This window comes from Cricetulus griseus, chromosome 3, assembly GCF_003668045.3.
Source record: "Cricetulus griseus strain 17A/GY chromosome 3, alternate assembly CriGri-PICRH-1.0, whole genome shotgun sequence".
NCBI classification, from domain to species: domain Eukaryota; kingdom Metazoa; phylum Chordata; class Mammalia; order Rodentia; family Cricetidae; genus Cricetulus; species Cricetulus griseus.
Genome location: NC_048596.1, coordinates 248,489,038 through 248,513,521, shown reverse-complemented (window position 1 = coordinate 248,513,521; position 24,484 = coordinate 248,489,038). Strand labels below are relative to the sequence as shown.

Sequence of the window (24,484 nt, the reverse complement as noted above, 5' to 3'; positions counted from 1 at the left end):
ATCCACCTTAGGGCCTTCTTAGGAAAGAGGCAGATTTCCCTCTTCCATAGTTCAGAATCCAGGACCATTTTAATACTTTAAAAATAAAAATATAAAACAAACAAACTTATCCCACATTGATAGACAAGGTTCAGCATGCCAGAGGACATGGGAACATATCTCTTTGTGGTTTGATTCTAATTGAAGTATGAAGTTTTCAGGCTAGATTAAGAGGAAGCCGATGCAATATACAGGATCACCAAATGAAAAGCAGAAAAATATTTGGGAAGTATTAGCAATTGCTCACTATCACACTAGAGTGGTTCTGCTTTCTATTACCTCTAGGGTATTCAGCTTACAAGATTACATTTGAAGAACTTGTCCCAGCATAAGAAGAATAAAAAGAATCATATTAAAGCAGACAAAACAGTAGAAAAATATTGAGGGGGCACAAGTGATGCATTGTAAGCCTCAATGCTTGACCCCTAGTGATAATCTTCTCCAGCTATTTCCCACTTCCCCATGATCCGCTTCATTTCACCAAATTCCATGACCAAAGTTTACACATACTTCCATCACACTTTCAAGAATTATACAAATTTTACTACCTAGTATTGGACATCTTTCAAAAGTTACTGTCCCACTAAAGGATTTCATTATCTGTCATATTAGATGAGTTTAAGGAGAACCTTGCACAGTTCTCTAGCTCAAGGAGATTACAGAATGGCATCTTTCCTCTTCATGTCATGTTATTAATCAGAAAACAAACTCAAATTCTATTACAATTACTGGGTAGAAATTAACAATTTATGAACTTCTCAGACTCTCCTATGTATGTAAAGGAAGTGGGGGCTAGGGAAGGGTGGACATGAACTGCTATCTGTAAAACATTGGATACTCATTTTGTATAGTCAGCCTTCCATGTGTTGCTGGTATTTGGAATTTTGATTTTCACATAGGCTGCCTGTTTCCCCTATCAACATGGATCCTATGTGCCAAATAATGCCTAGGGACCATGAAAATCACTAGGATTCTTACTTCTGACATGATTTTAGGAACAATATTGCTATCAAATAATGTGTCCTGCTTTTATATGATTTTCTAAGTCATCAATGTAGTTTTTGAGGATTGGACTGCATGAAAGTGGGAAGAAGCCAGTTGCATCATTTGCCAATCAAACATCTATTCTTTATGTTAGGAGAAGTTCTATGTTATTGATGTGTTTACTACTAAATACTAGAAAGTATTAATAATTGTCACATTACACGTTAACATGTATAAAGCACAATTTTGCTTTTATGGAGAAATATTACAGTCAAGCACATATTAAAAAATCATTAAAATGGATCATTAAAGAGTGCCCCAGTCCTCTAAGTTATAACAGATGTCTCATGAATATGCACACACCTCAAGAATTTGAGATAAGTATTAACTTTATCTGTGTCAACACACAGAATATAGGACAATTTATAAAAAGTCAAAACAACATGATTTTTCATTCACTGATTATAATGATGCAAGCTCTGACCAGGCAGGGTACTATTCATTTTATTCAATTCCAGATGAACCTAATGATGAAATTAATAGTTGCATTGTTACTGTTTGTACTTGATTGTCCTTTCCCTTCTAAGTATTAGATTATGCTTAAGATAATGCCATCATTATATGCTTAAAGAGAAATCTGGCAGTAGGGAAATCTTCAGATACCCACAAAGATGATCCCAACTAGAATGTAGGCAGTAGTTCAGAGGCTGCCTTTGATGCCCTCCTTCACCTATAATGAGATTGATGACTACCTTAATTGCATTTCTACAGATTTCATCCAGTAGCTGATGGAAGCAGATGCAGGCACCCACAGCTAAGCACTGAGTGATACTACTAGAATCTAGCTGTAGAGAGGGAGGAGGGACAAGTAAAGGAGTCAAGACCATGCTGGAGAAACCTACAAAATCAGCTAACCTCACCTAGTGAGAGCACAGGGACCTAAGTCATAAAGCTGGGGAACCAGCATTGGACTGAACCAAACCCTCTGAATGCGGGTGCCAGTTAAGAGATCTGAACAGTCTATGGGATCCCTAATAGTGGAACCAATATTAACCCTAGTGCACAAATGGACTTTGGGAACCCATTCTTTATGGAGGGATATTATATCAGCCCAGATACATGGGGCCCTCCCCCAAATGATGTGAAAAAATTTTGATGATCCCATGGAAGGCCTCTCCATCCTTGGGGAGTGGGTTGGGGAGGGTTGGTAGGGAGCATGGGAGGATGCAGGAAGGGGGGATTGATATGTGAAATGATTGTTTCTAAAGAAAAAATACTTAGTGCATTGATATTTGTAAGCAACTCTGTGTTAATAAATGTATAGTCTATGAAGGAAAACAATATAAAGATATGAAGGAAAATACCATACCAAAAGAAGACGGATCCAGGGAGCGTTGTGGAGGATCACTAATAGTGAGTGATTGCATTGGAAGGACCACAGACTCCCAATCTTACTGGGCAAGCTGGTGGTTAAAATTCTGTATAAAGTCTTCACTTTATATTTATCAGCCAGTGTGATAATATTCCATGTTGTAAAGACACTGGAGTGAAGTCAATACAGTAGTTTATGAAGTGTCTACCAGTATAAAATGTCATAAAATATTATTCCTATTTCAACCTCTACCTTCACTTCTCATTACTTCCATATGATGCTCAAATCAAATGAAATCATTTCAAGGTAAATTATGGCAAAGGTCATACAGGAATGATCATATCAATTATAAGTGAAAGGTGCCATAGTAAGTAGATCTCTCCATAATATTTGAGGGCATGGTTTCATTCTGGGGAACATTATATAGCATATGCATGAGCCTCATGTTTAGTCTTTGTGTACAGTCATAGGAAATGTGCAAGAAAACAGAGAATAACAACATATAAATAAAGTTATTTATGGAGCTAGGATATTCTTGAGAATCAAGAGGAGCTGATTTAGTGGTCAATAGTATAAAATAATGCCAATGTGGTACCATTATTAATATGTGATTAAAACAACTGCACTTGTGTTGTTACGCATATACACGAATGTATATTGAAACATGTATCTTCTTTAATTTCTTTCTTTAAAGACTCAAAATTCTTACTATCCAGTTCTTTTACTTTTTTGGTTAGCATTACTCCAAGATATTTTATATTGTTTGTGGCAACTGTAAAGGGTGATGCTTGTCTGATTTCTTTCTCAGTGTATTTATCATCTGTATATAGTACTTGTACTGATTTTTTGGAGTTAATCTTGTATCCTGCCATGTTTCTGAAGGTGTTATCAGCTGTAGGAGTTCCCTGGTACAGTTTTTGTGTCCCTTATGTAGACTTTCATATCATCTGCAAATAGTGAAAGTTTGACTTCTTTCTTTCCAATTTGTATCTCCTTGATTCCCCTTTGTTGTCTTATTGCTCTAGCTAGAACATCAAGGACAATATTGAATAAGTATGGAGAGAGTGGACAGCGTTGTCTTGTCCCTGATTTTAGAGGAATTTCATTAGTTTCTCTCCATTTAGTTTGATGTTAGCTGTTGGCTTGCAGAATATTGTTTTTTATTATGTTTAGGAATGTTATCACTTATTTCTCCAAGACCTTCATATTGAAGGGCTGTTGGATTTTGTCAAAGGATTTTTCAGGATCTAGTGAGATGATCATGTGGTTTGTCCTTCTCAGTTTGTTTATATGTTGGATTACATTGACAGATTTTTGTATGTTGATCCATCCTGGCATTCCAGGGATGAAGCCTACTTTATCATTTTGGATGATTTCTCTGATGTGTTCTTGCATTCCAAAAATCTACAAAGTTGATTCCAACTAACAATCTGAGTAATAATCGATAGGCTACCTTATGTGACCTTCTCCTATAATGAGATTGAGCTTATGTGCCATCCTGTTACCTTCATCCAGTAACTTATGGAAGCAGATGCAGACACCCACAGCTAAACACTGAGCTGAACTCTGGAATCCAGTTACAGAGAGGGAGGAGATATGAGCAAAGACCAGGCTGGAGAAACCCACAGAACAGCTGACCTGAACAAGGGGCTGTGCATGGACACCAGACTGATACCTGGGAAACCAGCATAGGACTTTTTCCAGACTCCCTGAATGAGGAAGTCAGTTCGGAGATATGGACAACCTATGGGGCTACTGGTAGTGGATCAGTATTTACCCCCAGTACACAAATAAACTCTGGGAGCCCTCTCCTCATTGAGGGATACTCTCTCAGCCTAGACACACTGTAGAGGCTGTAGTTCCTGCTCCAAATGATATGACAGACTTTGAAGATCCTCCATGGAAGGCCTCACCCTCCCTGGGGAGCAGAAAGGGGTTGAGATAGGCAATCTGTGGGTGGCAGGGGAGGAGGGGAGGAAAAGGGAACCGAGATTGATGTATAAAAGAGATTGTTTCTAATTTAAATAAAAAAGAAAACAAAACAATATTCTGACTAATAGATCCTTGGTGATGACAAATCCCAGTCAATGTTATATAGTTTTATTTATTATTTATATTATTATTTATATTATTTATAAATGTAGTAAATATATATATATGTGTATATATATACACATATATATATATTTACAATAAATCCTTTCAGTGCTATATATTTACTACATTTACCCTGACACATATTTGGAGAAGTTGATGTGGGAAAATTTTTGGTTGGCTATTAGAAGCATCACTGAAGTTTTTTTAACACTTGACCCTAAGTTAATTCTAAGTGAGCATTTTCAAATCATTCACCAATGATGATTTAATTTGGGGAATTTAGGCTTATCTTCGGTGGTCTGATTCTCTAAGCCATTGTCTGTAGCTCAGCATGCAGTGTTTGAGTTTTTGACAAGGACAGCACACTTTATCTGTTTAATGTATCTTCATGTCTGATAATAGTAAACACATGATTTCTATTTCTTGATGTTTAACAGTAAGAGTAATGAGCATTCAGTCATGAAAGCATACTGTGTGCTGGATTTGGTAACTCCAATATAGCCTTTCAGTGCTATTTTACCAGACTTAGATGATATTTCCTATGAAGATGAACTTTACAATAGCCTGTGAGTACAGTGGGCCTATGTAATATTATCAGACTGTGCTGATGAAAGAGAGTCGTACAAAGTCATGTGATTGTTTTTTATTGCTGATCCCTGTTAATGCTGAGAGGCAGAATGCCACCACTATGGACTTTCTACCCTATATGGAACTTTACCTTTAATTACATGAACACTGAAGCCCTAGGAATCTTCATTTTATATACATTTCTTACTCTGTAGAAACATTATGTTTATATTTTTGAGAATGACTACTGATGAATTTCTCCCTAGTTTGCTGAATAAATAAATAGACAGTGATGTGTCACTAACATAGCAACAGTTAAATTCTCAACCCTAAAAACTAGATACAGAAACCAATCTAATAGCACATTTTACATTTCTTGACATTACCCACAATAATTAGTAATTTTTTTAAAATGTGATTCTCAGTAATCTACATTCTACACAAATTTTCACAAGGCACTGAACATGTTCTTAAGATAAAGCAGGCCAATGTTAAAGTCTGATGACTAAAGAATACCTAAACTCCCACAGTTGTGGTGGCACACACCTTTAATCTCAACACACAGGATGCAGACGCAGGCAGATTTCTGCGAGTTTGAGGCCAGCCTGATATACAGAGTTAGTCCCAGGATAGCCAGGGCTGTTATGAAGAGAAGCCCTGTCTAAAACAAAACAAAACAAAACAAGCAAACATTAAAAGAATACCTAAACTCAATTGATCAAAAGTAATTGGATCTAAGCATTTTACACTATGCAATTTTTCTGTAGGCTTCTGAAGAATTTCCATAATCTAATGTGAAGTAAAAGACACAATTTTTTTGTTCTTTATTTCATGAAATTCATTGATCTCATTAATTTTGTTTTTCTGTGATGGTCACCTACAGAACTTTAGTACCAACAACTGTTCATAACTATATGGTTTAGCTAACCATTACTCCTATAAACAGAGCTGTTGTGCCAAAATGGTTGTGGTGGACACTCCTTGTTGTGCTTTGCTCCTAGCATTAGAATGTAACTGAGGTCTTTCATGGGTGTCACTTCTCCCCAGGCAGATCTTTTAGTGTCTTTGGACCTATGAAACAAGTAGCATGGAAGAAGATTCCAGTTCAACTCTAGTCTGATTTTTCCTTATCATGGAATAAAATAATGAAATGTCTTTCAGACACTGGTTCCAATCAGTTCCTTCCAACAAGTGTCCAATAGTAGCCTCAATAGCATGAATTGTGTAATATTTAGAAACTTTGCTTTCTATTAAGTCATAGTGAAATGTGGGAGCCCACACATTTGAATCCATCCATCTTGACTTAAGGTCAGAGAGTTCAAACCTATTCTTGATCCTCAAGGGTAGATAACAGGATGTTTGATCTAAGGCATGGTTACTAGATGTTTTACTCCTCAAGGCCAAATGGCACAATGTTTAGCAAAGGACATGGTTACTAGATGCTTTGAGAATTAAGGAAGTAGCTACACTTGTTTGTTCCTTATAACCTGGTAAGAAAGTCTTTTGCCCTCCACGTTTGCTCTTGATATAAAATAAAATGTTAAATAAAACTCAGAACTGCTGCAGTATTTACTGAGAGCCCTCCTGACTCTACTTTCTGACTCTTGTCTCTATCTTTTCTCAGTCCTCACTCCCTATCAGGTGTGTTCAAAAAGGTCAGATGGTTTCCAACAGTGAGGTAACTCATCCCAGGCAGTGGAATTTTGTCAATAAACTCAGAACTGTTAGGAATGCCTTCCCCCTTGCCTATTTATAACATCTTATTATTTTAAGAGCTGTCTTTAGCTGGTAATCTGTCAGTTTTCTCCTGATATATTGCTAAATTATTAAGACAAATAGGGGTTACCTTTAGATAATGGTAGCTTTAGAGAGGGTCAGCATGCTATGCCATTGCCTAGTGTTGCCTACTTCATTGAAGTGTAGAACTGCAACTGTAATTTTCATCTATGTGGATGCTAAACAAAATCCTCTTTATTGTTCAATGCATGTGAACAGGTCCCAATCTCATTTCAATGTTTTCCTCTAGAGGAGTGCTTCTCAACCTTCCTAATGGCGTGACACTTTACTACAGTCCCTTATGTTGTGGTGAACCCTCAACCATATAATTATTTTCATTGATACTTCATCATTATAATTTTGGTACTATTATGAATCTTTATGCAAATATCTGTGTTTTCCAATGGTCTTAGGTGACTCCAGTGAAAGGATCATTTGACATCCCTTAAAGTGTCATGAACCACAGGTTGAGAAACACTGCTCTGAAACAAAAATCTTGGTTATAGTATAATGGATATCAATACCTACTTTTCATAACCGGTAATCTATTTTTTTTCATGAGCTGTTTGCAGTAGCAGATGCTTTGCCATAGCTTCACCATCCTTGATAGATGTTGGTCATCCATGACTCAGTCAGTTGTCAACATTTGGCTTTGTGTAGCCCTGTGTAAAGGAGCTGTTTGACTGCAATGAATGGTTTTTGAAATGGCCTGGTGTTGGGTGAGCAGCTTCTTCTCCACAGATAAACATCTGGGAAAACAAATGATTTCCTAATATTTCCCAATCACAGAGAAAAGTTTACAAAAGATTGTAAAGCAGATGATACACGGGACACCACCATGCAGCATTCCTATGCTTAGCACAGAACTGTACCCAATGTACTCTTTGAGGAAGAGATCATTGTCCATGCTTAAGATGAGTTCAAGTTTGTTCATCTTCACATAACTGTGCTTAACAATCCACAGTTTCCTGTAGTCTGGACAATTTTGATTTGAGGGTGTATCACATTTTATAAGTTTTTCAAATATACCCTCTTTAAAATATTTGTTAGAATATTCTTAAAATGGTAATAATGGGTTTCATCTTAGCATTTTGTGTTTTGATTGCAATGACTCTGTTAGCCTCTTTCCCTCCATCATAATGATCTCTGTCTTTGCTAATCTTCCCCTTTCTACTTAAAAATATTTTATTTATTTGATAAATTTGTATAACAAGTTTTGATTATATTCACCTATCTCCTCAATTTTCCCAAGATCTACCCTACATCCTACTCACCCACCTTTGTTTCCTTTTGTCCTTTTGTTGCTGTTGTTATACTTGTAAAGACCAATATTGTGTGCTGACAAAATACTCTTGGTTGTACGGATTATATTGAATAATGATCATCTTCCCATAGTCTGAAATTTTAGAAAAATCTCTCTTTGTGTCTGTCTGTCTGTCTGTCTGTCTGTCTGTCTGTCTGTCTGTCTGTCTGTCTTTCAGCAGCTACCAGTGAAAATGGTCTTTGGATGGGGGTGGAGCTTCCCTTCAAAATCCCCTTTCCAGATTGGGATTTTGTCTGGTTTGGGCAAATACAAGACTTATGCATACTGCCAGAAGTACCATGAGTTCAAATGTGCAGCTGTCCCTTACATTCTTTTGGCACCCACTCAATAATGGATCCTTGAGTTATGAAAGGAAGGAGATATTCTGCAGTCCTTTATATTGTTTAACCTGTTCTAATGCAGATCTATTTATTAATCAACATCTGCTGCTAAAAGAAGCTTTTCAAATGATAACTGAAAAATGCACTTATCTAGGAATATAATTAAAATTTATTAAGAGTCTTTTTAAAATAATGTCCATTAGGAGGAGAATAAGTAAAAGTACTCGACTATGGTCAATAAACTCTCTAGTTATGTGTTCTTTGTCCAATGATGGTGCCAGGATCAGGCTTCCTCTTGCAGAGTGAGCTCTAAAACCAATCAGAATGTAGCTGCTTACTCCCATGATGTTTCTGCCACTATTGAACCAGGGTTTAAGTCTTGCCAGCCAGTCATTATTGTAGTTTGCATGTTTCATGACTGGGTCAGATTGGTAACAACTTTTTCTTCCCTGATACTGTTCATAGCATAATCTAGCACTATGGAATTTATGCTGTAGTGATACAGCTTCTGTATCTATATAACTTTAATTTCTCCGTGTTATATGACTTAAATGTCAGTGCCTTCACCAATAGGGTCTTACCATTAAGTTTTGGAAAATATCACGAATATTTACAAAAGCCTTTCATGTTGGGTATATATGGTACTTGACTGAGAAACAATTACAAAAATCACCATTCTTGACACTGGACTTTTTGTTTCTTAGTCTATGGCATCAAGTAAGATCTTGTTGCCCCTTGGATGATACTTTGGTAAGAAATCTTCATTAAGCCGTACATATTACTGAAGTGCGCGCATCGACTCTTCTTTATACAGCAGAATGAGCTGCATGCAATGGCAGCAGAGAATTCAACATCTCCATAGAATCTTTAACAATATCAGACTCTTACTCCTCCATCCACTTCATAAGACAATTATTTTCCGTACAAATTTAGTTTAAGACAAAGACAGGTATTATCTGTTTCTTCCTGTGCCTCCTACCCCTCCCCTCTTCTTTGTCTACCCTCCACTCACCTTTAATTTTCCTGTTTTTCTTCGCATTTTATCTATTTCATTGACTTTTTTCTCTCCCCACCTCTCTTTTTCCTCTTTTATTTATTTTCCTTTTGATTTCCCTTTGTGTTGGTACTACTCTTAATTATTTTGTTATTCGAAGTCTACCCCAGAGAGACTTAATTGAAATTTAGATTTTATAATCTTAGGGAAGATTTTTAAGTTCTTCCATCTCCTAGATGTACAGCCTGGAAGGAAGTATAATCCCTTCAGGCTCACAAGCCTGTGAGAAATTTTTTCCTTAATTAATAATGTAATAATTCTTATTTCCATTCTTTTCCTACACATGCCTTTCTTTCGTTTTTATTGATTTTATTTAATTACAGTCTTTTTGTAATAGTTATTATTTATTATTGTTATTATTATTATTATTATTATTATTATTATTATATAAAACTCATTCTCTCTCCCAATACACACTGCTGTACATCTCTTTCATTTCTTAGGTCTTCTTCCTTTTCTCAGATAGTTCTATTTCTTTTTTATTCCTGGAGAACATAACTGGAATTTTGACGTGAAGAGCACTGAACCTTCAGAGTGTTCTGTATTTTGTTTTTATCTTTGGTTTTGGTTTTTCTTTGTACCCATTTTCACATGACAAAATATGGCAGTCATGATATAGAGTCTTCTTTACTTTTGTCTTCAGTAAATATTTTTATGGTACAGCACTATATTTTTCACTTGCAATGTTAGGCTTATTCCCAGGTATAATTTAGGTGTTTCTCCCTTTTTGTTCTGGTTCTTGGATGATAAAAGCTTAATATCTTCACATGACTAATCAAATATCTTAGTTTCATATGACTTGTTCCTAGGAAAGATGATACCAAATAGGTCAGAGATTTCTGGTGTAAAGATAGGACTTGGGTCTCTCCCAAATAAAGGAATATGAATAGTCAAAGAAAAAGTTCTACCCAGATAGAAAGAAGTAGACACTCTAGAACAATTCTTGGTCTGTAAAGCCTTGGGGTGCTTAAAAAATACTCTATAACACATGAATATTGATCCCTCCCTGACTCGCTGTGATTTTTTTTAAAGAAACATGTTAGCTATTTTATTAATATACTAGATCACATATTCTTTTTTATTTCTTTATTTTTATTTTTTATTAGAAAGAAAATTATGCTACATGTCAATCCAAGATCCCTCTCCCTCCCTTCTTCCCCTGCCCCCCCCCCAACTAACACCCTACCCATCCCATACCCTTTCTGCTCCCCAGGAAGGGTGAGGCCTTCCACAGGGGGTCTTCAATGTCTGTCGTGGTCATTGGGATAGAGCCTAAGTCAACCCCCTTTTGTCTAGGCTCAGGGAGTATCCCTCCATGTGGGATGGGCTCCTAAAGTCCATTCCTATGGTAGTGATAAGTATTGATCCACTACAAGAGGCCCCATAGATTTCCAAGGTCTCCTCACTGACACCCACATTCAGGGGGTCTGGATCAGTCCCATGCTGGGCAAACCCCAGTGTGGGATTTCCCAGAGTGGGCGGTAAGAAGTTGAGCCCTAGGCAGGGGCCAAAGCAGCTCACCTCTGTACTCTGTGGGGGGCCAGAATAGGCTCCTGGCTGTGATTTTTATTGCTTTCACATTTGAGTGCTTGTCATTTCTTCTGTAATTATCTATAAAAATGAGGATGTATCATTGTAACCACAGTGAGTTTTGTTCATTGTTTACATAATTATTTTGCTTTCAGAGTCTCTTGGGATTTACATTATTCAAGAAAAGATTCTAATGTGAAATTTCAATTCAAAATTTTATTATTTGACAAATTGATAATCAGATAACAAAAGGTCTAATTGGGATTAGTCATTGATCTCACTAACTCTTATGCATGCATATAGAGACATAATTTTATTACCAGCTGCTCCTGTAGTTACAAAGGCTTGGATTAAAATTATACATAAAATATTACTAAATTAATATTATTACTATAAATATATTTATTCTGTTTGATGACTATTCAAAAGTTCATATATTTACTTATGTTTATAGAGCATATTGCCTATTAAGCTTTAACAATGAGTGTCCTTACTAAAATAGCCATGTCTATTTTCAAGATATCTTGTTCTTCACTCAAAACTCTGTATGAATTATACATTATAATGCAACAGTAACAATATGAATGTTACAATTTAAATTACATAATGCTGAGTATTGGTAAGACTTGAATAAAGTGAGATATAGTTTCTATACACTGAAAACCATTTTAAACATTATAGGCAATACATCCTAAATCTCCAGCTGTTTGCTGAACAATTATTCATACAAATCTTTCCATTTAACTGGAAAGTTTGCATATTTGGGGCATTTTTGTTCATATCAACCTTAAGTACACACCTGAAGCTTAGCTTGTGCTAAAGAGACATTGTGAAATCATGTAGGTGGGGACTTAAACACTGAAGGACAGAGCAAACACTTGATCTGTGATACCAGAGAACACACATAGTCTGATGTAATACAGAAAATAAGCTTTGCCTTGGAGTTTACACTCCCCCAGAATCTGCTCATCTGCTTCACAGTGTTCTTGTATCCTGTTTGTGTTATGTGTCTCTCCCAGTTAGAAATTACTATTTTGCTCTTCAGTGGGAACCCAACACTTGCCAAAGTGGCTGAGAAACCGGACAAGAAAAATGTGTTAGTTAAGTGGCCTATAAATTTGGAGGATCAATAGTTTTTTATTGGCTTTTTAAAAAAATAAAATTTATTTTAGAAGCACCCTTATTTACATATCCATCCCCCCATTTCCTTGTCCTCCCATCCTCCCCTGCTCTCCACCAACCCTCCAGCACATCCCTACTCACTATTCAGGGATTGTGAGGCCCTCTACCTTGGATCATTGGATCATCAAAGTCCCTCACTTCATTTGGGGGAGGGCTCAGGCCCTCCTTCCCATATCTGGGCTGCATTAGTATCCCACCATAGGGAATGGGCTCCCAAAATCCATTTGTGCTCTAGGGATAAACACTGGCTCTACTGTTAGAGGTTCTATAGACTGACTTTTGAAGATATATTATTCACTTTATCTTACATAGTTAAGACATTTTTATTCTCTCAGCAAGACCATGAACTACATTTCAATTGTGCTAAACAGAATGAGAATTTACAAGAAGAGTCCTAAATGTTTACATCATTTAACTTGATCTTTACAGTATTTATTTATTTAATGCAATTAAGTGAAGTGAGTATTTCTAAGTAGTAATTTTGGAAAACTATCTTAAACACTGGAATTGACAAGCTTTTCCCCCTCTACCCCTTTGTCTTTTGGTTTTCTGAGACAACGTTTCTCTGTGTAGCTTTGGAACCTATCTGGAAATACTTCTTTAGACCAGGTTGGCTTCAAACTCACAGAGATCCACCTGCCTCTGCTCCCAACTGCTGGGATTAAAGGAGAGTGCCATGATCACCCATCTTTAAAACTCTCTCTTTCAGCTGGGCATTGGTGGCACAATCCTTTAATCCCAGCACTTGGGAGGCAGAGGCAGGTGGATCTTTGTGAGTTCGAGGCCAGCCTGGTCTCCAGAGTGAGTGCCAGGATAGACTCCAAAAGCTACACAGAGAAACCCTGTCTCAAAAAAACAAAAACTAAAACAAAAAAACCTTCTCTGTCCCCCCCTCTCTCTTTCTTTCTTTCTTTCTTTCTCTCTCTCTCTCTTTACAAAGATAAGCTTCTAAATGAAGTATTCACATGACTGTCCTGGCTGAAGTACCTCTATTTTGACTTATCCATATTCCTTTATGGTATGTAGGTGCACAAGAGTACATAATAAAATAAGTTACCATATCTATATGTGGTGAAATGGTTCCCATGTTTTTCATGGTTGGATTTTTTTGCCTCTTCTTTCAGGTATATTGGTCATGATTTCGGTAAAAGATTTTCATATAGAAGAAACAGTTATGGGTGCCTGTTGGGTATGTGGCGAAGGTGCTAAGGTAGAGACATTATACTGCTAATATACCTTTTACAAGATATTAGAATGTTTCTTTCAGTCATCAATGAAAGGAGCAATATTTTAAAAGTAGTCTTAGAACATAATTATTTTCATTAATGCTTGGTTGACCATCTCTCAAGCATAAGACATGAGAAGAAAAATCACAGGGAGATTTGAGAGAAGAACACACAAAGCATTATTAGTAAACTTTCCATCGCTGTGACATAGTAGTTGAGGCAATCATATTAAGAGTGAAATTGTATAATTGATTAATAGTTTAAAAGAGTTTTGAGTCATGGTACCTTGAAGGTGTTGCATTGATCCTAATAACATATAGTTCATTATGTTGTGACTATGAGGAAGAGTAGAGGGCGAATTAGCATCCTAGTGTGTCAAGAATTCCAGGCACACCCTAGTGTGTGCCTCCTTCCACCATGTGTTCCTTGTAGAGTTATAGAGTTTTTCCCAATTAGTCATAGTGCCAATGGACTTCAAAATATACCTATTTGTAGATATTCATGATGGGGGATGTCCTTCTGTATACATGTTTCTCTTATTGAATGATGAACAAAACACTGTTTGGCCAGTAGAGGCAGGGATATAGGTCGGGCTAGCAGATGAGGAGAATGCTGGGGGAGGCGTGGAGAGGCAGAGAGATGTGGCAAGAATATGCCATGTAGTCAAGGAAAAAATAAGAGGTGTGGACCTTTCTCCAGTAAGATAAGACCATGTGGAAATAATTAGATTAATGAAAATGGGTTAATAATTAAGAGATAACTAGCCTGTAAGAAGCCCTAGCCATCAGCCAAGAGTTTAATAATTAATATAAGTCTTTGTTTGCTTATTTGGGGCTAAAGCAGCTGTGGGACCTGACAGGACAAGAAAATCCAGCTACATATTCTAGTTCTAAACAAGAACAATTAGGAATGCTTAGAGAAAAAAGACAAAACTTTAAAGGGAACAGGGTTTAATTTCTACCTTTAACTGAAATAGTCATACTCTAATTCATGTTAATTTTTTCAGTCTTAATACTAGTGACTTATTGTGTATATCATATTTTACTTTCTGACCCATTATGAGTTTTCATAAACAGGAAAGGAAGTGATTGAGATTCTAGGAATGGTTCAGTAGTATTGAATGCTATTGATTTTCCTGCTTAAATAGACCCAATTCAGGTTGAGATCTTGTCAATATTATGTGTTCAAGTTCACTAAGCAAATTAGTAATGGGACATTTTTTCCATTTCTACTAATTTACCATCCTATTTTAAGAACATGAAATGACTATATATTCAGTGGCAGAAAGTTGAAAAGAAATGTTTTAGGGAAGGATCATCTCAATCTTCTTTGACATGTGACTTGAGCCATGAGAAGACAAGAGGAATGGTTATATAATTTGAATGAAATGGATTTGAAATTATACCAAATAACTACACTATTGTTAGACAAGAGTGAAAAGAACACATGGAGGAAGCCCAATATGAATTTCAGGAGAAACTTTATGGGAACATGATAGAAGACTGTTGCATGTTTGTAACCTCACACATTCTGCTGTTAGAAGTTTAATGGCATTTGGGGAGAGTGCAGTTACATAGTAGTATTTGTACTCCTTAGCATTTCACAATGAAAGTTGTTTTATACACAGTGTGGGCCTTTTTTCTTTGCTTTTTAAAGAATCCAGAGCATGCCTTTAATCCCAGCACTTGGAAGGCAGAGCCAGGCAGATCTCTGTGAATAAGAGACCAGCCTGATCTACAAGAGCTAGTTTGAGGACAGCCTCTGATGCCACAGAGAAATGCTGTCTTAAAACAACAACAACAACAACACAGAATCCTTATTCATGGTACAATAGGGCCATTAATTAATCACGTTATCACCCTACTTTAATAAAGTGACCCAAACTGACTTGCTGTGACTTTAAGTAAACAGGGAATTGTCTTATTTGCAATCAAGCTTCTGTTAATGATAATTGTTGTGGAATATTTGTACAATGTGTGAAGACATGTTTCTCTGATTGGCATAAGATAAAGCTGACCTGCCAGAAGATAAACAGGAGAGATAGGCAGGACTTCTGTTAAAGGTGAGGAAGTCAGGATGAATCTGGATGCATGAGGGAAACACCAATGACACAAACAGGGTCAGATATACATAAAGGACGAAAGGTAGAAAGTCCTGAGACAAAATATAGATTAATACAAACAGGTTAATTTAAGTTTTAAGAACAAGTCTAATCTATAGGCTGAGCTTTCATAATAATAATAAGTCTCTGTGTCATTATATGGGAGCTGGCTGGCAGGATAGAGAAAGACTTGTTACCTATGTTTCTATGCTAGTGATATAATTCCTACATCTCTGTATTAGTGATATATTTGTATTTCAGGGGAAAATGAAATGTCAACAAATTTGCCTTTTAGAGAATAGCATATATGGAGAGTCTATTTTTATTTTTAATGAAGGATCCCTCCAGACAAGCATGCATTCAAAGTTACAAATTAAAAATTGGTTAAACCAAGTTACAAATTAAAAATTGGTTAAACCAAGACAAATTAACAAATAAACAACTCAAAATTATTTTGGAGGACTGGAAGGTTAACAGTCTTTTTTCTAGAAAAGCTGGCTCTGCAGGAGCCTGAGGTTAGAGTGAACATTTCATGAATCCTTGGTTAGACACTGGAGAAAGTTATACAAGGCAAAAATGCGAGTGTCTTCATCAGGTGATTGCAAGGATGCCAGTCCACTCCAAGTGTGGTATTCATGAATTTCTGGGAACCCAGGTTGAACCTAATCACCAAAAGATAATCATTTATCATTCATTATTGTTTGCTTGAGGTTATTCATTTCAAATGTTGAGTGAACTCTTGGGAAGAAGTTAGAATTGTAAGGTCTCAAATGTATAAATTTTCATGTTTGTGTCCCAGAGTAATATAAATGTTGTAGCCATGAAAATTCTACAAGAGAGACTCTTGGATATATTTCCTGTATACAGTAAGTACCAAATTAAGGATTTCTCACATACAGGGCAGATAGAGGAGCAGGAAGGTACTACTTGCCTGTGGACATTGGTTTTATCATGGAACAATGTCAGTTCTCTCATGAGGGACTTTAAACATGTTCTCAGAGATGGCCCAGACTATGCATCCCTGATCCTGAAGGGAACAGTTGTGCTTTATTTTTTTTCTATCTTTTAATTTAAATTGGAAACAAGCTTGTTTTACATGTCAATCACAGTTCCCTCTCCCTCCCCTCCTACTCTGCCCCCTCCCCACCGACTCCTTATCTTACCCCCTTTCTGCTTCCCAGGGAGGGTAATACCTTCCATGGGGGATCTTCAAAGTCTGTCATATCATCTGGAGCAGGGGTCTAGGCTTTCCCTTGTGTGTCTAGGCTGAGAGAGCATGCCTCTATGTGGAATGGGCTCCCAAATCCATTCTATGCTAGAGATAAATACTGATCTACTACCAGAGGCCCCATAGATTTCCAAGGACTCCTCACTGACACCCTCGTTCATGGGGTCTGAATCAGTCCTGTGCTGGTTTCCCAGCTATCAATCTGGGGTCCACAAGCTCCCCATTGTTCAGATCTCATTGTGCTTCTGTACTTTTCAACTAAATCAATAGTCCACATAATACATGAAGCGGAAATCTCAGAGTTTTCCAGAAATGTTCTTGATATTTTCAGATGGAGATGGTCCAGGGATGGTTGTGATGAGATCTGGTGCTTTTATGAGTCTTTCCTTTGCCAATAAATATAGTTCATTAAAGTACTATAAAGAGCATCTACTTTTTATTGGGATTCCTGATGTGTGCATATTTAGTAAAGCACCCTAGAGATGAATAGCACTGCCAGTAAAGCTTTAGTAAAGGGGTTGTCTCTTACAATGGATCATTACATTTTGCTATGTAAAATAAGTATTTCTGCATTCACTTCTTACTACAGTGGTCACCTCTCTGATGAATGAGAAAAGCAAAGGAGTATAAGAAGACTACACACCTTGCTGAGTATCCTCTTCAGATCCTCTAGAAGTTCTTTGGTTTTTGATTCAATATTTTTGTCTCTTGATAAGATATCATTGGGAACTTCTTCCATATAACTTAGCTCAGTTATTATGTGATGCAGGGGATCTTTCCAAGCTCCCAACAAACTGATCATCTCTTTCAGAAGGAATACACCCTAAATACCCATAATTAAACAACTGTATGAAAATTGGTCAAATATAATCAGAGTTAGCCCATGTGGTATATACTCAAAGAAACTAAAGTACCCATTTATTATATTTATGTAGATGTCATTTTCAAAGGAATTTCAAAGGTTAGTTTGATTGAGTCATACTAAATGTGTCTTATTTTACTAGCTAATTTTTTTCATTTTTAAAAATAATTTATTTTTACTTTATGTGCATTGGTGTTTTGCCTGCAGGTATGTCTATATTAAGGCATCAGATCCCCTGAAACAGAAGTTACAGACAGCTGTGGACTTCCATGTGGGTGCTGGAAATTGAACCTGGGTCTTCTGGAAGAGCATCCAGTGCTCTTACCTGTTACTAGCTAATTTTTATGATAAATATGTTTTGTAAGATTTCTGTGTTCATCTGTATTTCTACTGTTTGTCCTCCTGCTATAAGCAATAGTCTTTATTTTATTTTTTTACAAGTGCTTGTTTCTCCACAAGTAACCAAGTCTTCCCAGGACCTGAGTAGGTGGTCATAGGACATGTTTCATATAAAAATTGATACCAGCACTGCACTTCAGTGGCAAGTAGCCCAAATACTTTTTTCCATAGGAATATTTTTATAATAAAACATTAGCTTCTTCACTGATGGGCTCATTTATGTTTTTTCATTTACTTTAAGACAATGGAACAAAAATTCAATGATGGCAACCAGGTCTTTATATGTGTGCTTTTCTCATGCTGCATGAAACATAGGACTACCCTCATGCCAAGCAAGCTATGTGTGACCAAGTACAGGTGAAGATCAGTGGAACAGCATTGCCTTTAATATGTGGATTTTTGGAAAGCACAGGATATTTGATTTCCCAGTCTGTGCTCATAGTCAAGGTCTTATATGAAACTCATCTCTGAATAAAATCCTGCTGTGCTGATGTCTGATAGTTATTCTCTTGGTATTGAAAGCAGAGACTAGACTGGATTCCGTTGATCCCCTCATGTCCAATATTTTAGCATTTTGATATGGCATAAACTACAGATGTGTGTGATTAAAGCAAGGAATAATAAAGGAATAATAATAATTAAAGCAAGGAATCATTCAGTTTATAATGATTATAAACTGAAAATGGTTTGATACATGAACTTTGTCATCACAAATGAGTATATAGTTGTATCATGTGAACTGTAGTGTTTTACAGGAACCTCTTGTTCTGCTGACTTTCAGGTAAGCCTTGGGAGAAGACAGATAATTTACTGAGGAATGGACATGCAGGTTGGCTGCAACCAGGAAGATCTTGAAAGTCAATAGGAGATTTCTTTGTGATTAGTAATGTACAAAGCAGCAAACACAGTAGCATTTCATATGTATAATTAATGAAACTGTATTTACATTTCCTATACATAATTATGAATATCTTCAAGCATGTGTACAATTTAGTTCAAAGTAACCTATAAAAATAAGTACTATAATCCTATCTATAGGCATTGGTAAAATAGTTCACCTACACGCACAGTTTATGGTTCTCTGACAACATTATATAATCATCAGTTCTTCCTATGATTTATCAATTGTATAATGTGATTTTTCTTTGATTATTCCCTCCTCCTTCATTCTTCTGAATGTATGATTGCCATAACTATTTTCTTACGCATAACCACCTTAAGCTTAGTACTTCAGCTTAAAGCAGAAGCTATACTCACCTGGATCTGTTGCACTCCATCCTTAGGTATTAAAACAGAAATGGTAGATGAGTCACAGCCAGTAAGGTCTCTTTCGGGAAACCACCGGCCTGGTGTATATTATACATCCGCCAGCTGGAAAAAATCATTTTAATTTGAACAAGAGTAACTTAATCCATGATCAGAATATTGATATATTTGTTAAATATTTACAAATATAAAAATACACACAAAACAAGGGTTTTATATATGAAACCTTTGGTTTTGTGTTGAGAGAGAGATGGAGGGAGAGAGATCAGAGGTTGTGTTTAGGTTTTGGTTCTTGCATTCTATCTTCTTTGAGATACCATCTCTTTTTCTTTGCCAGAGCACACAACAAGTTAGCTGTACTGGCACTGCCAGGGATCATCCTATTACAATCTCCCTTCTCACTGTAGTAGCACTGGATGTACAGACATATGTTATCAAACATGGATTATAAACTATGGATTATGGAGATCCTGAGGTCCTCAAAATGATCTTTTCACCAAGTTTTTCCACATCAATTTTGTAATCTTTTCCTGTCCATTCTAGCCACCCTCAGCTAATCTCCCAGTTCTGCTCAGTTCTATTTTCTTTGAAATTTCCAGAAGCTCTTCTCTGATTGTTTCCTTTGTTAGTTAAGTGTACTTTCTTTTTGCTGATGGTATATGTTATGCAATTCTGCTGCGCATGCCTCCTAGTAAACTATAGGGCTCTGAATCTATTGGCCTGAAGGTTCATTTTGTAAAGGAGCCAAATGCAAGTGATGTACTTACAAACATCCTTTGAGTTTCTGCGGTGAGTTCTGTGATATTATAAGACAGTGTGATGGCACGATCAAGAAGGTCCTTTAGAGACACCATACCATTGGCAGCCAAAATGTCATGCATGGGAACAGAGGCTACCTTCTCCCATAGGAAGAGATTCAACACCATCAGGAGTGTCCCTGCTATATAGAAACAGAAGCTAGTATGAGACTCATTCATCAGAGGTTATCAGCATTAATGTAATATCTGCCAGATGTCCGTGAATATATATAGCAGTAAATAAATATCTATTACTCAAATATTCAATTAGATAATGAATTTATATAGCTATAGAAAGAAGGTGGTTATTTGCCAAGTTTTTGGATTGCCATCCAAGTGAATACCATGTGAGATTAAGATACATAAACCAAACTGCAATACAGAAAAAAGGCTTCGCTGGGAAGCATGATGAACACTGGAGCTATTTCTCAGATACACAGTGGAGCTCACACTGTAAACAAGATGAAGCTGCTAGCCAGAATGGCACAGTTTCATTTTGCTCAGCATGAGACCTCTGCTAATTTCAGATTATGGTCCACTCAGTCCAGAAATTGTTCTGTCCAATGCACCCTCTTGCAATCTGTATTGGATGGCAAGTGCTTCATTAATACTTTCTTCCTCCTTGAAGTTCTCCCAGTCCAATTTGAACTTCTCAAGAGTGTTCATTTTCTCTTTGTTTTCTTTGTTTTGTGTTTGTTTTGCTTGAGGATTTCCCAAACGTTTGCTTACACCACTGGATAATCATATACTTACCCAGTAAAGAGTGACAGGAGCTGAAGAGACAACTGGCCTTTGGGTTTTCTTTCTCATCTTGCTTGAGGAAATGTTTGGCTTCTTTGGATGCAGGATCTACTTCCTTGGTCACTATCACTACATTACCAGCAAAGTCAAACTCTTTGGTGACTATCTCTTTCTATTTCCTTGGGTTTCTCTAGATTATCTGCTCTAACCACCAGTTGACTTCAACTTGTCTCTAGTTTCCTCTGATGCCTTAGCTTGTGATCTAGAGCCTGCTTTTTCTTTTGGTTCCTATACAATAATGGGGCACAGTCCATCTTCCTTCTTTTCCCTTACATTCTCTGATCGAAGGCCTCCTTCATTTTCATTATCTTCACTGATACTAACTCCAGATTCTTCTTCCCTTCCTCATTCAACAAAAGGCTACTTTGTTTGCTCTTCCAGTATGAAATTCCCTGAGCCTAAGTTCTTTTCCCTTTGGATTTCTCAGCCTACTTTGTACCATCCTCTTCATCTTCCCTCACTATTGCATTGACATCATCTTCATTGTACTCACCACTCACTTTCACATTTTCCTTATCCTCCTCTGACATGGAGAATTCGAAGTTGAATTCCTCCCTGAAGTTGAGGCATTGTTCGTGAAACTGAAGAAAACCACAGTCTTTGCCCACAAATGGCTAACTCTACAGAGAGAACATAAATCTGCAGAATCAGCAGCTAAAAGAAAGAGGACCTAAGCCCAACCCCAAATGATATGATGGACTTTTATCTCCCTGCTATGGAGTGTTTCACTATCCTTGGGGAGTGGGTGGGGAGTGGGTTGTCGGGGTCAGTGTGGAGCATGGGTGGATAGGAGGGTGAGGGAAAGGGGGATTGATCCATATATAGAGTGCTTCTAAAATAAAAAAATAAAAAATGTTTTAGAACAGTGACCCTCTGAGTGAGCCTCTTAAAATCATTGACTACTGACAAATTAATGGGGAATTTATGCTGATTTTCAATAGTCTGATTTCCCCAAGACTTTATTTCTAACTTATGTGGTGTTTGCATTTTGGCAAGGACAGCACACTTTATCTGTTTCTTGTAACTTCATGCCTGATAAGTGAAAACACATGATAGTCTGGTGTCTAATAAGAAGAGCAAAGAGACTCCAGTCATGAAAGGATACTCTATGCTTCATTTTCTAACTCACAAATTTTGTTGAAGAACACCTGAATTCACATACTCATCAGTAAATGCAAATAAACATTCTATAGTGTAGAATATAACTAAAATCTATTTTGTCTACATAGTAAAGTCATTAATATATGAGTCATACACTTTCATTTCCCATAAAATGATGGTTTCTATACTTAATTTTGTATGTATAAAAATTTATATCTACATATATACACACGTGTGTGTGTGTGTGTGTGTGTGTGTGTGTGTGTGTGTGTAATACCTATTTTCAGGTGTGCAATTCTCATAATCTAAGAGGAGGTAAAATAGGCAAATATTCTGTTCTCCATTTCTGAGAAATCCATGGCTGTCATGACTTCTGTTTCCTTCCAGTGTCATCTATAACGCTTTAGCACCACCAGCAATTAACATAGTGATGTTATTCAGTTTAATCCAAATTTACAAAGAGTGTAAGACAGATATCTGCTATTACTATCAACTTTAGGCTTCAGTTCTGTGCATTAGAAAGGTTGATTCAAGTGAGCAAACTCGAGTTTAACATGCAGGAATAAGAAAATATTTTCTTCTTTATAGAATCATGACCATTAGAACACATTAACTCTAGTTTCCCCAATATATTATCATTTCTTTTTCTCTGGAAAATCAATTGTACTACATTTTTTGTTCTTTTTGGAACTACCCTGGCACTTGAAGATTTTTACACACTACCCATGTTTCTAACCATTAGGCACCACAGAATATCCCCTATTTTATGTGTTTATGTGTGATATTTTTATTTTTGAAATTAAGTATCTACTTGGCTTAAAATTTTCTAAGTAGACTTAGATGGCAAGTGTGCCAAAATTAAGGAGTGAGCTGACTTTTTAGCTCCAGAACTAAAATTATAAGCTTCAACTACATCATGGGCCTTTCACCATCCTCTTGCTTCCTTTAGCCCAAGTAAGATTCTGAATCATCTTAGAAATTTCTTCTTCTATCAAGGAGAGTGAGAATTCCCATGTCTAAAACCTGTTCTAAGTGGTCTACTTCGCCCTTAAACAGGTTCTTTCTAGATTGCATTTTCCCTAAGCCTTTGTTATATTGTTTTTCAATTTAATATGCCGATTAACACCAGGTACATAAGATCGGATTCTAAGGAAAGAATACCATCTGATGGATTTATCAGATTTTCTGAGAAAAGCATTAGTGAGAGCTTACTTACAGAAGCAAGGTTGACTCAAAGACAATTGCATCTCAGGAAACTTCCACGATGGTAGATGGGCCACTGGAGAATGCTATGGTACTGAAGTACTGTTCTCAGTTTACTCTCTGCCTTCTAAATACCCTGGCATATTGCCCCAGGGCCACTCACTGCTAGATAAGGATGAAGATAAGATTTAAAACTCTAGATAGGGTTGCACTTATTCTCATGTTTCAGGAGAATAAGTGTCACCACAATTACCACAGACCTGCTATATCTGTGTTTTGCCATTTATGGGATATGGCTATGGGGTATGACTACCGAGTATGGCTCCATGGTATGAACTAACTTCAAGTTCTATGAAGCAGAAGCTATCTTTACTCCTTAACCAGTGATAATCACACCCGACCAAATATAAACTGCTGTTCTTCACTACTTCTCCTCCTGCCTCACACTCTTGCATTCATTCTGTAATATTTTATATTTTCTGACTCTGAAGGAAATGTATGGATATGAATTTTACTGAATTATGGGCCACCATGTAACAGCATCAGTCATTCATTCTCTATGGTTTAAATGGTTATTATGCTGTTATAAAGATTGTCTCTGTATAAACTTGGCCTAAACAGAAATCTTTAGAAGACTATTTGTCAGCATGTTACATCCATATAATAAGGAAGAAGAATTCCTTAGTGTAGTCTAAATATATATATATATATATATATATATATATATATATATATATATATATATGATTTTTCCATGTCATGGAAACAGAGAATGAAATGTCTCCATCAATTGTGTTAAATAAATTCTTTCTGACACGTATCCAGATGCAGTTTCAACAGTCTCTGTGTTGTAATTGTTCTTTCAGACCATACTGTCCATTAAATCACAGTAAAGTAATATATCTCAGGCATGTGCACTCTATTTGAAAAAAAAAAACTTAGAGCTATCAGGAGTACCTTTTCTGCTTGCATGTGTATGACAGATTTCCAATTCTTTAACAGCCATCTTCAACAGGTAATCTATCAATTTTCTCCTGATACATTGATAAATGACTAAGCCAAGGAGAGGTCAGCTTTGTACCATAGCTTTGGAGACCTAAAGTCTTACTGAAGTCTATGTAATACTTAAAAACATGCATGTGTGTAACAGCCAATGTCTTTTGCATCTGGGTGTATTCTAAACCAAATCTTTATGACAGTTTACTCAGGTATAAACAGGTCTCATTCTCTTCTCAATTGTTTCTTCTGAAGAGCA

At 36.6% G+C, this 24,484-nt stretch overlaps 1 protein-coding gene and 1 pseudogene across 1 annotated transcript; both read right to left on the bottom strand.

The window, feature by feature from the left end:
• Positions 1-16,102: 16,102 nt before the first annotated feature.
• Positions 16,103-23,273, bottom strand: LOC100753446 (prolactin-6A1-like). The gene is given in 5 exon segments (XM_035441724.1): positions 16,103-16,234; positions 17,444-17,623; positions 19,319-19,432; positions 20,095-20,267; positions 23,243-23,273. Coding segments are annotated over 5 exon segments (630 nt in total).
• On the bottom strand, positions 20,297-23,100 carry LOC118238635 (annotated as a pseudogene).
• Positions 23,274-24,484: the final 1,211 nt, after the last annotated feature.